Genomic DNA, 16,025 nt, shown 5'->3' with positions numbered 1-16,025 from the left:
TGCTGTACGGATATAAACACTCTGATCGCTGGGTCGTTCCACCTGGCAGGATTTCTTAGGGCAGCGATCACCTTTTGTATATGAGGGTCATTTAGAGTGGCGGCAGTTACTTCTGCACGAGTCATGGCTTTGGGAATGTTGTGGTGGGCAATGAAGTTGACATATGCATTAGTGGTATGAGCCAGGCGGGCATCAGCAGGAGCGCTCGGCATGGGGTAGCAAGACAGGTAATCCGAGCGGTTGTTGATTCCACACGTGTGCTCCACTCTGAAGTTGTACTGTTGGATTCTCAACACGAGGCGTTCGATTCGTGCAGACGGACACGCCCGTGGGTTGGTGAGGATGGAGACAATGGGTTTGTGGTCTGTGCGAATGAGAAAGTTGTTACCGTAAAGATACAGATGAAAATGCTCTGTCCCCCAGACAACTGCAAGCAATTCACGTTCAATCTGAGAGTACAGTGCTTCAGTGGGGGTCAAAGCCCGACTAGCATATGCGACAATCTCGGTGTTGTTGCCTTCCTTCTGTGCTAGAATGGCACCAAGGCCAACAGGCGACGTGTCCACCGTGAGAAATATTTCTTTTGTACCATCAAAAAAGACAAGGTTGTGGATCTCAGACAGCTTTTCTTTCAGCGTATCCAAAGCGCCTTGTTCTTCTGGTCCCCACACCCACTTGGTGTTCTTTTTTGTGGGAAGCCGAAGAGGGTATGTCATGTCAGCAAGGTTAGGTAGGAAGCGTCCGCTGTAATTTACTGTACCAAGCAGACTTCGAACTTCATGAGCGTTGGCAGGGGCTGGCATTTTTTTTTTAATGCTGCAATCTTCTGGGGGTCTGTTCTGATTGCAGAAGCAGAGAAAGTGTGACCGAAAAAACATAGTTCTTTTTGTGCGAAGAGACATTGTTTTGGATTAACTGTGAGGCCGTTCTCTGTCAACCTTTCGAGAGTTGCCTAGAGAGCCTGATCATGCTCACCCTTCGTCTTGCCACACACAAGTATATGATCACTGATGTTGAGGACGTGAGGTTTGCCGTTGAGTACTTGACGGATGGTTTCCTGGAAAACCTCGTCAGCTACATTAATTTCAAACATAAGTCGTTTGTAGCGGTACAGTTTGTTGTGTTTTGCAAATGTTGTGATTGTTCATGATTCATTACCAAGTTCTAGTTGGTGGTACCCATCTTTTAGATCAAACTTGGTGAAGAGTGTTGATCCGTTCAGCACTGTGATCACGTCGTCGATGGTAGGGCAGACGTGCCACTCGCGAAGAATGTCCCTATTCGCACATTTCATGTCGATGCATAGGCGAATGTCTTCTGGATTGTGCGGCTTTGGCACAATTACGACTGGAGATACCGATGAAGTAGGTCCGGTTGCTTCTTCGATGATGTCAAGGGCCAAGAGCTGGCTTACCTTTTCTTCTACTTTGCTTCGGACTGCAAAAGGGATTCCGCGATGGGGCTGAGCAACCCGGGCAATGGCTTTATCAATCTGGAGGTGTACTTGGAGGTTTTTTAGTTTGCCTACACCCGCACACAACTCAGGAAAAGCAGCGAGTTGGGTCTCGAGCAAGTTTGAAGGCACTTCTTCATTCCAGCGTGCATCTTTTTGTGAGTGTCCTTGGATGGCGTAAGTAATTTGGATGAGGCCCAGTCTATTTGCAGCAGCGAAGCTCAGCAGTGACTTCACAGTTCTCTTTATTATGAATAAGTCTTCTGTTGTGTCGCTGTCCCTGAACTTCAGCGTGACACGGAGCTTTCCTATGATTGGTAGCGGAGCATCCGATCCATACGCGTAAATACGCGCGCCTGCTTGTTGGAGTTTTGTCAGTGCCCCAAGCTTGTCAAGGGTGGAGGTTCCATTGACCAATACTGAAGCACCTGTGTCAATAAGGAATGTTACAGGGGTGTTGTTAACCTGCAGATGAACCTCCCGGAGGTTTTGGTGAGATATTTGTGATATAGTTCCGACAGCATAAACGCTCTCGTCGGAGTCATAGTCATAAGAAATCTGGAAGATAGGCTTGTGTGCTGATTGGCACATCTTGCCATAGTGTCCTTTTCTGCCACATGCCTTACAAGAGGCAGATTTGGCGGGGCAGTTTACTTGTCCTCCCTCGTGGGGCCAGTGAGCACCACAACAAAAACACTGGGGAGGCGAGACGTGGGTGTGTTGTTGTGCGCGGGCTCCATATTTAAGATGGGAAGAGAACTAGCGAGGTTGTTGGGCAATTTTGGATGTGTCTGCATGGCTGTAGCGAGGCTGTTCAGAGATTGCTTGAAACGTGGTGGTTGTTGACGATCCTTTCATGGCAGTCGTTGCTCGGTTGACATCTTCGAGGAGTCGAGCCTGATTCAAAAGTGATGGAAGGTTAAGGTCTTGCCTTAGGGCTACTCGTCGTAGGCGTGAAGATGTCGTTGCAAATATGATCTGGTTCTTGATTTCCTCGTCGGCGCTCGCGAAACCGCAATTGCGGACAAGCAGTCGAGGCCGGATCAAGAATGGGCCGACAGATTCGCCCTCGAGTTGCTTTGCCTGACGGAATTGAAAGACCTCGAATGTGGTGTTCATGCGAGGATTGAAATATGCGTCAAATTTGTCTTTGAAATATTGGTATGTGTTTCTGGCCATTACTGAAGGTGTATCAGCATCTGGCGTCGTACTTGATGTGGGACTACTCAAGCTGGTCAGGAAGGGTCTCGGAGAGTTCATGGACATGTTCCCCCGCATAGTAGAGCACGAGAGAACGCTTGCGTGCGTCATTCTTCACATCGAAGGCGATGAGAAAGTTTGCAAAGCGAGTGATCCACTTTCACCATTCGGTGCCGGTACTAGTTGGGTCAGTGGCATCCGAGTCAAAAGGGGGCAGTGAGGTTGGAATCAGGGTCATCGTTAGTGGAGAACAATAGGCTTGGCTGTGAAGCTAGTGCCTTGTCATACAGCGGCGGCGCGCTGCGAGGTCGTGGAGGGTGGACACTTGCCTGAACAGTAGCTCAAGACTGCCTAACATCCTCGTCGCCAATGTAGCGTTGCAAGTGTGCTGAACAAACAGAGCGCTACCGCGGCGGACAGAATAAGAATAGGGCAGCCATACCCATTCACTGGCTTAATTCTCCTTCCTCTTCTTCGTCCACGCCGCTATATACGGTGGTTACGCGCAAACATAAAATCTACATCACTACAGAAGCCATACCTTGAAGAAGAAATGCCTCGATTGGGAGTACATGAAGCGGGGGCCGAGAGCTCGTCAACCCGTTTCGTGCGGCTTTTTTTTTTCTCGGCCTCCACCATTGTAAATGGAAAATAAATATATTATTATTATTATTGTTATTAAAATACAATATGAACACAAACTTCAACAACCCCTGATATAAAAAAAATTGATTCTTAACTCACTGTTTTATGACTTGTCAAAAGGGGTAATCACTTCATCGACATAGAAAGCAAGCACATGACAGATATCCACCAACATGCTACGCAAAACGACAACAAAATAGTCATAATATATTGCGACAGTCTCTCGCACACAACTGATGTCTCGGCGAGGCGTTTATCTTCTCGATTAAGATTTTTTTTCCACTGTAGTCTGCGCGACTCCTCCTTTGGCGTACGAAATAGCGACGGCTTACGGTTGCGGGTGCTCCGGCTGCCCTTGTTGACTGGGTAGCCCGACTTGCATTCAGGCGCGAAGCAGTGTGTGTGTCCGCCTTTTTTCTTGCATTTACAACCGAGACAGCAACGGAACGGTGAAGACTCCACTCACGCCAGGATAGCTAGGTTCGACATTGTACATGTACCTTTTTTTAGTACACGGAAGTGACGTCATCACGTCTGATTGGTTGGAAACAAAAGTGACCTAATTTCCCTAGAAAAATGTGGGCGCAGTCGGCAAAACTGGGCGGAGTCGGCTACCGGACGTGACAACAAAATGACGTTTCGTTTTGTACCGAGTACGTTTCAAAAGGTACTTGCTCGGAACTAGGTGTCATTGACAGCATGTGTTCGGCGGCGAGGCGTCGCCGTCTGGTCAATTCGTCTTTTTCTTTAATAGAGCTTTTTTTTTTTTTCGCCAGAAAGGCTGTATCGGGAACCCCGCGATGCATTCGAGCTCCCGGAGGAGATCTTTTGGAAGCAATACCGCCTGCCCAAGATCGTGGTGCGGCGGTTGTGCGACGAACTTCGCGAGGAACCGGAGGTGGGGAGAGTGCGTACCTCGTGGACGGTCATGACTGTGGAGCTTCAAGTGTTGTGTGCACTGCGCTTCTACGGCACGGGGAGCTTCCAAGGCATGGTGGCGAGCGACGAACACGTAGCGCGGGACCAAAAGACAGTCAATGTTGCGGTCCGCGCCGTGTCCGTCGCTATCGTGCGTCGTCTCGGGGTCCGTCGCTATCGTGCGTCGTCTCGGGGTCCAGCGTGGCTGGATCCACTTCCCCGAGACGCCGAGCGAGAGGTTCGACGCGGAGAAGGGCTTCAGGCTGTTCGGCAGGATACCCGGCGTCATCAGTTGCGTGGACGGGACCATGGTCTCCATCGTCGGCCCGTCCAAGAACGACCCCACCGTCACGAAGGCGGCGTACTGGTGCCGCAAGTACTTCTACGCCCTCAACGTGATGGTGGTAAGTACACTCATGGTACGTTGTCGAAACGCGCCCCAAATCTGTAGAAAAAAAAAACGTATTGCCGATACGGTTTAAGTATGTTGTTTTATGACTGCGGGCTGTGGGGTCTCACGACTGCGCGAGCGTGTGCTCTACGTAGCATGTGAGCCGTGAGACTCTTCTCCCAAAAATAATACTTGTCTGTTAAAACGTGCAAGCTTCCGTAAAAAAACAAACAAAAAAAAAACATTATTTTTGTTTCAAGGTAGTTAGTTGTACCTTGCATCCAGGAAGGTGTGTTGACATGCATCTGTCAGACAAAATAACTTAAAAGGTTCTGAAATTGCGACTGCTTTGTGAACCATAAGTACAATCTACTACTTGTAGATTCAGGTAATTACATGTCAATATCTCTCGCACTTTCAGGTGTGTGACGCCGACTGCCGGATAATGTGCATCGACCCACGGTATCCCGGGTCGGTCCACGACTCTTTCGTGTGGCAATTTTCCTGGCTCCGAAACCAACTCGAGCAAGGGCAGCTGCCACGCGACGGCCGGTTCCTGCTTGGTGAGCATACTAAATTCATTCCTTACGCACACGGTGGCTTCCACTGCTTGAAAGCCACAGTACCACACGTACTGTGCTTGTTGTGAGGCACACAGACACAGTTGCTGGAACTCCTTGAAATGAGACAACACCCAAAGTTTGGCCATTATTCTCTGTTTATGTCCACATAACTCTCACACTCTGCAGGCTACGAAAGTCACACTACACCAATCTCACGACAGTGATAGACTACGCAAGGCATGCGACCGCAGTGCGAGTCGCTGTCCGGTTCGGCCCACTCACTGTTACTGTCTGCCTGTACCCTCTTGCTGGTTGGTTTTTGCATGAAGTTGCAGCTCTTTCGCTGATCCCTGGGGGCTCGCCTGGTCGCTTTGACGGTCGTCAGTTTGTACGGAATGGGATCAATTCCTCCTTGGCCACTTGGGGCTCGCCAAATCTGTCCTCGGGTCGTCCCTGTCCCACACACTGGATTCTTTTCCCTGACCCTTCTTCTTCGGTCTGCCTATATAGCTCCTCCTATTAGACCCTCCGTGTCCCAACAGGACCTGACTCCTTTCCAATCTAACCACCCCCTCTCTTTTCCCCATCTCCAACTCCACCGAGAATTAGGAAAGAGGTTCGTCGAACTGGCGCCTTATCCCCTTGCTTGCCAAAGACAAGGCCAGCGTGTTCTGCTCTGCCCGTGCCTAAGGTCACGGCCACACTCCCAAAAGCAACAGAGCTTTTATCTGTCGGATGCAAGGGCCTAATAATGCACTTGCATACAACACAGCACCCCTAAGGAATCGTGCACACATCCCATACAAACCACCAGGAAAACACAGAGTTACATGAAATAACAGGGAGTTTGCAGGCAAGCTGGTGCTAATTAATCATAATGTAAACTGATACTGTAGTGCAGAAATATTAACACACTTTTAAGTCACACTTACATTATAATTGACATAGTTGCACGCAGCTGTTTTCTTGCCTTTTATTTTAAGAAGTAAAGAATGTAATATGTTCCATCCTCTACGTGTGCAGGTGACAGCGGCTACCCCTTGGAGCCTTGGCTCATCACCCCTGTCCCCGGGATCCACGCGACCTCCACCGCTTGCGGCCGGTTTAATAAGGCGCATTCCTCGACCAGGCCTGTTGTGGAGCGCTTCATCGGGCTGTTGAAAAACAGATTCCGGTGTGTGCAAAGGCACCGGGCTCTGTATTACCACCCTTCAACAGCCACCGCCATTATTTCGGCATGTGCAGTGCTCCACAACATCTGCCTTGCATCGAGCGAGCCAGAACCGGAGTCAGACCCCGACCCTGAACAGTCAGAGTTGGAGTCTGAGCCGAGCTCGGACGGTTCTGAGCCGAGCTCGGAGAGGTCAGCGTCGGCTCCCGAGAGGCTGGCTCCTGCCAACCCTCCGGTCGGCCTTCCGGTCGGTCTCTCGGACAGGGGGAAGGCTCTGAGGCAGCGCCTTGTCGCCCGGTTCGGAACCCGCCGCAGACGTGCCCGTGCGGAGCGCCACACGCAAGGGGTCCGCCGCCACGACGGTAGTCCCGACCACCAGGGACACCGTCGGGAAGCCCCTCAGCGCCCTCGCTGCGGTGGTGCCCAGCACAGACGCCGCCAGCGACAGGGAACCTCTCGCCACCACGACTGAGGTCCTGACCACCAAGGACCCCGTCACATCCTTGCCCTCAGTGAAGCCCTCCCCGTGGAAGCCGTAAAGTGCACACTTCGCTTCCTGCTCCACAGTCATGGCCGTCCACAAGCTGCATACTCTCTTCAGCTCCTACACCTTGTGAAGTTCGTCGCACAGCCAGCGTGCTGCCTCCGGATATGTGTCGAGTGCATCGCGGTGAAATCGATACAGCCTTTTTTTTAATTTTTATGAGCAGAAGGCACGAGACGCAGTCGACAGTGACAGAAACGGTCCGGAGGTTTAGTTGCCAGACCAACAGGTCATCTGGATTGCCCCTGCAAAGAACTCAGAAGTAATTTAGACTACCTCTAGAAAGAAATGCTTGCTTTTGCAGAGATTGCTTTCTTAGTTGCTGATTGAACCAGGGATAGTGTTGTCATGGACATTGTTTCATTTTACAAATGCTTCAAAGCGTCTTGCCTTCTGCTCCATTTTATTATCTCTTTTATGGTACTTCATCAAAGTTAGGTGATTGTGTTATCTCAAGACAGTGCACATGTAGTTTGTTTTGAAAATTGCTTTATTTCTTAAAGAAAAACCTGTGACTTCATGAATAAAAGTGTGATAACATGGAATGTAATATTTCATTCTTGGAAGTAAAACTGAGCATCGACTGGAACCATGTAAGCAATTGGGCAATCTTAAGTATATATCACAGATATCTTGTTGAACACTCTGGTCTTATTTGAGCACAATAGTTAAATTTCAAAAGGAAAAAAAATATATATATATATATTCTCTGACTAGCATACCACCATATAAACACTGGACCACTTTGAAAGAATTATCACAGATGTTGCGCCAAACATTCTTATTTGAGCACAGAAATAGCAAGTTCTCGATAGATAAAAAAATTGTTTCTGACTAAAGCAGCCGTCACTCGCGCGCTCCCCGTTGGTTCCGCCGACCCCTCCGCTGCCCCCGGCACACCCGGCTCCTCGTGGTTCGACATTTTGGTTTGAAGAAGGCGCGTAGCGCACATCCCGCATAATATTGGAACAACTTTCTCTCCAATTAATTCTTAAGTGTATTGCAAAAGGGTACAAAAAAGCGGTTTGTTTTAACAACGCCCAAAAGGTTTTGATTGTTTTTCAATACTTTTACCTGTACTAGAACAGATGCGACGGCCAGCGACGCACAGGATTGGTTGCCGTTCCTTCGCTAAACGCAGGAACTGCTCCCCGCGTCGTAGTAAATCCTACCCCGTATCCCGCGCGTAGGGACGCCTCAGGGAATGCGTAGCTACTTCCGCTCGTCGGTGGTTGGCTCCGGACGTCGCTGAAACGGGTGACGGGTGTCAAGTTTGCGATGACGTAGCGGCGTCAAAGTGGGCAGAGCCGCCACGTGAGTGTTGCTAGGATACGCTCCTCCTTTGCATTACGTCACTTCCATGTACCTTTTCTCAAATGTCCAACCTAGCGATCCAGTACTACCACAAAGAAAAGTGCTACGGTGCCACGTTCGGGAGAAGCATCCCGAATCAGCTTCGTCTTCTCCGCTCACGGCACATCTTCCATCTGCCACGAATTCTCCTAGGGCTTGGAACCACAGCGCCACTCGCAGCCATTTGCGTTGACCACCTTCACGCGGCCCATTGTAAGCGGGCGCCGCTCTTGCCACTAAGTCCTCTACAACACTGTAACGCAACGATCTGGACGTTCTAAGCTCTGTGTATGGCTTAAATACTTTCGACTTTTTACGACTGCGTATACGACAAATTTGGCGATGTATTTGACGACAGGAGAACAGCGTGCGCAAACCGGATAGAACTTGCGGGGGGGGGGGGGGGGGGGAGGGGGAGTGCTTTTCACGGCTGTGACGAGTCGTGATGACTGGAAAAGCCGGGCAAATCGGTTGACGTCACGCAATGTTTAGCTGTTGTTGGTCTGAGTGTCTACCCGGTCGGTGAAACATTCAGCCAGTGCGCTGCCAGTGCTAGCCTGAGGTATCCAGCCTGCTTCACGTTGTGGTGGTACAAGATCGCACGGAGGTACGATATATGCTTATCCAAATGGAAACGGGTATGGCCACCCTAATTCCGAATATTCTACCCAGGATTTCTTGGGTTTGAAGCAGGAGCATACGCTCGAAGTACTCTCAGCAGATGTCCATTAACAAGACAGGCTATTGAACTCCCCAGGAATACCAAATTGTAATATTTGCATGAGTTTCTACATATTAATTTGTTTTCGTCCCACCTAAAGCTGTTTTATGATAGGATTAGACAAAAACAACAAATAACAGTAATAGTAAGTCAAGGGCACTCTACTACCTACCGGGTTTTTATTCAGATATGATAGCATAGTAAATGACGTAGATGGCATTTTACATGGAATTCTGCGCGTGGAATCTGGCGAAGACGGCTCTAATATACTGCGCTCGCCTCTAAGCTCACAGCGCGTTGGGAGCGCGATGCACGTTTGACCGGTCGTACGCGTATCTTTCGTCACGTGATCACATACCCAAGCAGCAGAGGACATATTCAAGTGATGAGAGGGAGGCGGTTGATTGCTCTGGGGTCAACGGAGTATAGAAGCAGCCACTGCCATCCAACATCCGCGTCTCTTGACGTTCAAATACAATTTAAGACTCTTTTAGCTCGAAGACTAGGTTTTTTTTTTTTCTTTCGAATACGGTACGAAAATAGCGAATAAGCATGATCATCATCATGGCGTTTAATGTCGATAAACATTGCGTGTGGTACGGCGTTGTTGAAAAATATCATTCGTAATCGAAGCGACGTTCGCTAAAAATGAGAGTAGCACCAAAGCTTTAGGTTCCCCTAAACAGCTTGGAGTGTTGTACTGCAATCACGTACCTTCTCCGCATGCGCATTACGACAGCCCAAGCTGGTTCGGTGACCCATATTGCTGGTACCCCTATTATGAAACCCATTATTAAATTTCCCGCGAAAGGGGCATCAGTCTCTGTCACTTAAAGGGATGCTGAACCAAAGATTTTAGAAACTAAAATGCTTGGTCCAGCATTTCTTCAATGCTCGTGTGTTCGTTCTATCAGGAAGGCGCAACACCTCGAACCCGAAAACATTGCAGGATCAACAACTATCAAATTCGAAACAGAAGGTTGTATTATGGACGCGCAGAATTAAGTGTCGTTTGTTCAACTCTAAAACTGTGGACCGTGTCCTACAGTCTGCAGACCATAAGACACGACCGTCCATAAAACATATAGAACACCTCTGGTCGTTCATATATCATCATATAATTTTCGTTCATAGGCCGTAAGTCACGCATGCCAGTCCGTAGACCTTAAGCCACATGTGCTTGTCCTTAGACCTTAAACCACTGTGGTCCTTCATGGACTCTAAACAGTTGTGGTTGTCCATAGCGAGAAGTGTTCTGTTGGTGTTCTTCCTATGCGACCCCCGAGCAATGCTGCACGGACAACAGGCAAACACGTCTCTCGTGTCTTCTTCGCAGTACGAGCTGGGCACAAGCCTGGAGCGGAACTTCATCGATCCACTGGAACGCGAGCTGCGCCGCGTACGGCAACACGAGTGCGTCGACGCCTTTCTGCTCCACTCCAAGCAGTGGCGGATCCTGGCGCGACAGCTGGACAACGAACGAGGCTTAAATGACGACGCCACCAATGCGACGGCATATTGATAAACATATAGGAACCGCACCTAGAAGGCGTTATCGACTGGTGTGTTTAGCCTTTTATTCCGCCCGTGCATAGAAATTGTGATTTTGAAGTGGCTACAAATGACGCCACGAAAAAGGAACATTATGCTGTGTTATCTCGCGATCCTGGCGGTTAGGCGTAGACATTCTTGGGAGGAAATTGTTTGTTTTCCCCCGTGGAGTCATGATGTTAGGTGCCTCCCTTGTCCGGTTGCCGTGACGCCCCAGTCACCACTGCTAGATTCCGTCGTTTAGCTAGTTTAGCTGTGCCCCGACACGCTGCGTCGAAAACACTTGCGCACTACTGGGCCCGGTTGGTAGGCCGAACGGTTCGTTAAGCGCTTCGGAGGGTGGGCTTCTTGATCTCCCCCATGATCGCGGCTCCGCACCGAACCCAAAGTGGTCGTAGCGGTCTCGTTATATCTAAACACCTTCTGAAAATATATCCGCCGCACTGCCACCTCTGCCCTGCTCACAAAAATAACATTTTTCCCCGGCGATTTGAAATCGCCGCCCCCGCACACGCCGCGACCAGATGGACACGAAGCGTCAACCCCGAGAGTGTCCGTCGGTGTTGCCTGACTGCGCTGGGCTGTGGGTTTTCGAGTCAGTGGGCTGTGGCAGCCTGTGTAGGCGCAATTCCGGACGCTGGAGGAAGCTAACCACTTGCCGTGTTCTGTTTTAGAGCGCAGCTCTTAGGCGCCCGTTTCCGGCTTGAGCGGCGTCGCCGTCGGCCTAACCGCGCGGTGCTTTATGGGTAAATTTCCCTGCTAAATATAGCGGAAAAATTTCCCCGCTAAATTTAGCGAAAAATTTCCCCGCTAAATCTAGCGGAAAAATTTCCCCACTACATCTAGCGGAAAAAATTTCCCCGGTAAATCTAGCGAAAAAATTTCCCCGCTAAATCTAGCGGAAAAATTTCCCGGCTAAATCTGACGCAAAAAATTTCCCCGCTAAATCTAGCGGAAAAATTTTCCCGCTAAATCTAGCGGGGAAATTTTGGTCACATGCCCGGGGGGGATCACGTGACCTGGGGAGTCACGTGACCGCACCCCCTAAGTCACGTGACACCCCGAGGTTACGTGACCCGCATCCGAGATCCCGTGACCCCCTCCCGAGGTTACGTGACCCTTTCCCCTATGTCACGTGACCCCCCCCCCCCGCGAAAACACGTGGCCCTCAGTACCCTTCCCTCCTCCTCCTCAAGAGCTGCGCTCCAAATTGGCGTTATAGGGAGTTGTAAACGGCTTTCACTTTTTAATGTTGTGTTCTATGGCAAATAAAATTTCGTCGGGTTTTTAAAAATGCATTCTACTATTTTTGGTAAAAAAAATGAAGAAATCAAAGCTGCTTTGGTAAGTCCGCGCTTGAAAGAACAAATGCAACTGGAATGTCTGTTTTATATTATGTTGATCATTTTACGGCATCAAACATTCAGTCGTGTCAAACTACAAAGCTCTTAACCGCCGAAAATATTTAACCACACAGGATATCCGAACTGCATGGATATTTCCCGCTCACAACATAGAATTCAACGAGTCTCATGAATCGAACAACATATATTGTACGTACCCCACGGTGCCGCGTTATACGAACAGGATTTGAAGATCTCAAATAACCCAGCATATTCAATATACTGTGTCGACGACAGTCACTTCACGACGATCGGATGGAATCCGGCGTGATTTAGGGCACATGTAGAAGAGAGCTGCTTTTTCCACAGCTTCAAAGCAAATCACCGAACATGTCTATTCCGCCGCCACACCCGCACCCGACCATATGAGCTATTTTTCGCGAAGACCCGGATCATAGCCAGGAAGGCCTTTTGGAGATTATCTCAACGGAAATAATCCTCAAAGAACGTCGAACTGCCCGCGTGGCGGGCTGCCTGACGTTCGCTCTCTTCGTTCGTTTCCTGCGAACGCCAAGCAGGCTAAGAGTCCTGGTATTCCCTGGCTCTCACTGTGGAAGATAACACTCAAAGGGTAAGTATGCTAACCAGGCAAATGAACTAAAAACGTCCAAGAAAAGCCGGCGAACGCCGAACGCACAATGTAGGTGAGGAGTCACGCTGACCGGGTTTCCACAGCTCAGGCGTGTTTTAGAATTTTCTGGCTGATAGGGTTCGCTCGTTTCGCAAAATGGCGGAGGCCAGGGAGATCTTTTTTCCAATGTCTATACCCGAATTGTGACGCAAGGGACAAAGGGTGAAACGTGCTTCTTGGAGCACTCGGACTTCGGTGATGGGTCGTTGTTGGTGTGGCGGCACATCGTGCCCAGCCTGAACGGACATGTGTACCCGACTTCGGTGTCGAAGCGTCCGGCGGCTGCTTTTAGGCAATGAGCGGTGTTGTGATAATACGGGATGGCTACGAATTTCGGCCGAGCAGAATCCTGGGTAGCGGGCCTTTCGGTTAATAACCTTTTCAGTGTGGCCGACAGCAGGTCGCGGGGATATCCGGCCTTTATCAATCGACCGATGTGGCCCCCCTGGCTAAAGGCCAAGAGGTGATGGCAGGACTTGGAGCGGGAGGACGAGATTAGATTTTTTACGATCCCCGCCTTGACTGTCATGGAGTGGTTGCTCGCAAATAGAAGCACAGGCTTCTGCGAACGTCGTTGGAAGCTCTAGCAGATGCCTTCCGCCGAGGAGATCAGGCGCAAATCCAGGAACAGGAGACCCTTTGCTGAGGCGTCTTCTCTACTGAAAGTTAGGCCCCGTGCATTGGCCCTACAAACCTGCTGCATGGTAGCTGCGGAAAAACCGGAGTCGGGAAGTACAGTGTAGTCATCGCATACCTCTATACTTGTGTTCCCGGGGCCATGCTGTCGAGTTGTGTTCTAGCGGCTTGGTCGACAAATGAGAGGTACACCTCGTTCAGCGCCGGCGCCGGGCAGGAGCCAGTCCAGATGCCGGAATGTTTGGGCATATATACTTCCGTCGTGTTATATGAGGGTGGAAGGGAAGTAGACGGCGATGAGCTGCAGGAATCCGTTGTGGGAGATTCCGGACGAGTCTGGAATTTGACACAGGTTTGTATTGTGAGCGCTTCTTCTACCGAATGAATGGGAATTTGGATGTCTAGACTGTAATACATGTCTGTGATGACGAGAGAAAAGACTGATGTCTTTTTCCCTGAAAATTGGAGAAGTTGTATAGCTGGGAGGACCTCCCGTGAGTTGTCGACACGGAAAGGTTGATCTAGAGGGATGGTCGTCAGATGTTTCTGCAGAAGAGCGCCGCGCAACATTTCGTCGCAGTTACTGCTTCTCTCGGAGAGAGGGATGACTCTCCTGGGGCCATAGCTGGTGACCTTGACAGCCCGGACTGGCGGGCGTTGACTCACACAGAGTTTTTGGGACGAGGTGCCTGTTCACGCCAAGCGGCAACTCTTCTCTCCCCCCCCCCCCCCCCCCAACCCAACCTTCCTTACTTCCATTCCCGCTTCTAGCTCTTTTCTTCGCTCTTCCCCTTCCACCTTCCTCATCCCACTCCCCCTCCCTTTCACTCTTCCTAGCCCCCTCTTTCTCGCTGTTTCCATCGTTCCCACTAACCCTTTCCCCGAATTTTCGGCAGCTCGTTCTTGTCGGCCTGGCAATACAAAACAGCAGCGTGTTAAAACTCGAAAGATGTTTGTTTTGTCCGGCCGCTTTGTCTAACTCTTTCGGATGTTGGACTGTAAATGCTTTCGCATTAAATGCCGGAAAGAATGCGAGCGTCGCTGTCGTCGAAGCACCCAACAGCTTCCAATGCTTACATGGCCAGCCAAGCTTGAGAGCAACCTGCAGCAGAACGGTTATCTGCCACATCTACCACTGCTGTTCTAGCCTCGTCCCACTAGAGCGACAAACGCCGGTTTTTGTACGGAGATACCACAAAGTTCCTTGTCGCTGATGCTGCCCCACTGTAACGACTAACACCTCCGACGAGCACCGAGGAGCGTAGACAAAAGATTGACGAAGGACAAGTTTTTGTTTGTCGTTGGACTTGAAGCGCCTCAATCAGTCCCACCAAGGAACATCTGTTGGAGACGAATTTATGATCCTCGTCCGCTTGTACCCTCTATCGCCAACCTTCCCACCCTTCTACCCCTCCTCCTGTTCTTCCTGTGACTCTGACCACCGCTCGACCTTCAGAGAAGGCCTTGGCGGCCACTAATCGTTCCCGCAGTTCCTTTTCATAGATTGCTGGTAGTTGTAGTTTGCTTGCTCGTGGTCGTGTTGCGAAATGGACCGTGCTGTGCCTAGTTGTGCTTGCAAAAACCTGGTGCCCGAGGTGATGCTTCAGGTCGCCGAGGTATACGCTCCTGTGTCAGGATGGATACACGGACGTTAGAGGACTGACAAAAGTAGGACCGCTCACCATGAAGTAGGACACGACGTTCGGCAAGCTATTCCGGTAGACCAAAGACTTGTCATCACGTTCTGTGATATTCGGGATGCCGTATGTCCCACAAAAAACGCCTGCCCTCGATCTAGGGGCTGCGGAGCCGGGGGAGCAGTGGGGTAGTCGCTCCCACAGGTTCTAAACCAGTGGGGGCATGCCCCCACAAAATAAAAGCTGCTCCGACTGCCCCACCCCCTCCTTTTCCCCTCCCATTGCCCATGAGGCTGTTGCATTTGAAGCTGTACTCCATAAATGACGAGGCGCCACACGCTAATATATATATATATATTGTCAGCACGTTTATTGCGGAACTCACGGGGCGAGCTGACGGGGCGAGCTGACGGGGCGACCGTTGGGGTGCTTGCTCTGGCGGAGTATCCCAGGCTAGCTCTGCCTGGCGCGAGTCTCCTGCGCTCGTGCCGCGTGCTGTGTCGACCAGCTCGCGTAGCCCGGCGCCTCTAACATATGCCCCCCCCCCTGTGGGGAAAGGCCATCCTGGCCATTTTCGTGGCGGTGGTAGGCTTTGATTCGTGTGACGTGGACGACGTCTGGATCGCGGGTTCGGGCGTCAGTTGGTGGATTCAGAAGCTGGACCAGGTAGTTGACGGGTGACGTCTGCCGGACGATGCGGTAGGGTCCCACGTAGCGCGGTAAAAACTTTTGGCATAAACCAGGCTTGCGCAGGGGAAAGCGACGAGGACCTCGTCTCCAGGGGAGTAGTTGACGTTGCGATGAACTTTGTCGTAGCGTATTTTTGATTGTAGCTGTTGGTCTGATATGCGAGAGCGGGCTAGTCGGCGGCATTCGTGAGTATGGGCAAGAGCGTCCGCGACAAATTCGTCTGAATAGTCGAGCTGTTCGGAGGGGAAGATGGAATCCAGGGTACAAGATGCTTCGTGTCCATAGAGAAGAAGGAAAGGGGAAAATGCCGTGGTACTCTGACGTGCGCTGTTGTATGCGAATGTTATGAAGGGTAGTATGCTATCCCAGTTGGTGTGAGTTTCTGATACGTACATTGAAATCATATCGGCTAATGTGTGATGAAATCGCTCGGTCAGCCCATTTGTCTGAGGGTGATACGCGGTTGTAGTACGGTGTGTGATGTTGAAGGCACTGAGTAACGCTTGGACGGTGGTAGA

At 50.4% G+C, this 16,025-nt stretch overlaps 1 protein-coding gene across 1 annotated transcript in view; it reads left to right on the top strand.

Annotated features, from left to right (window-relative positions):
- LOC8031737 (glucoside xylosyltransferase 1) overlaps positions 1-10,702 on the top strand; it is a 48,084-nt gene extending 37,382 nt beyond the window's left edge. Inside the window, exon 6 of the mRNA XM_029989696.4 lies at positions 10,296-10,702. Within this exon, the coding sequence (XP_029845556.2) occupies positions 10,296-10,481 (186 nt within the window). The 3' untranslated portion in view covers positions 10,482-10,702. The remainder of the gene's footprint in view (positions 1-10,295) is intronic.
- The last annotated feature ends 5,323 nt before the right edge of the window (positions 10,703-16,025 follow it).

The sequence above is a fragment of the Ixodes scapularis genome, unplaced genomic scaffold (assembly GCF_016920785.2).
Source record: "Ixodes scapularis isolate PalLabHiFi unplaced genomic scaffold, ASM1692078v2 PGA_scaffold12__126_contigs__length_90152505, whole genome shotgun sequence".
Taxonomy (NCBI): domain Eukaryota; kingdom Metazoa; phylum Arthropoda; class Arachnida; order Ixodida; family Ixodidae; genus Ixodes; species Ixodes scapularis.
This window is presented reverse-complemented; position numbering and strand designations above follow the sequence as displayed.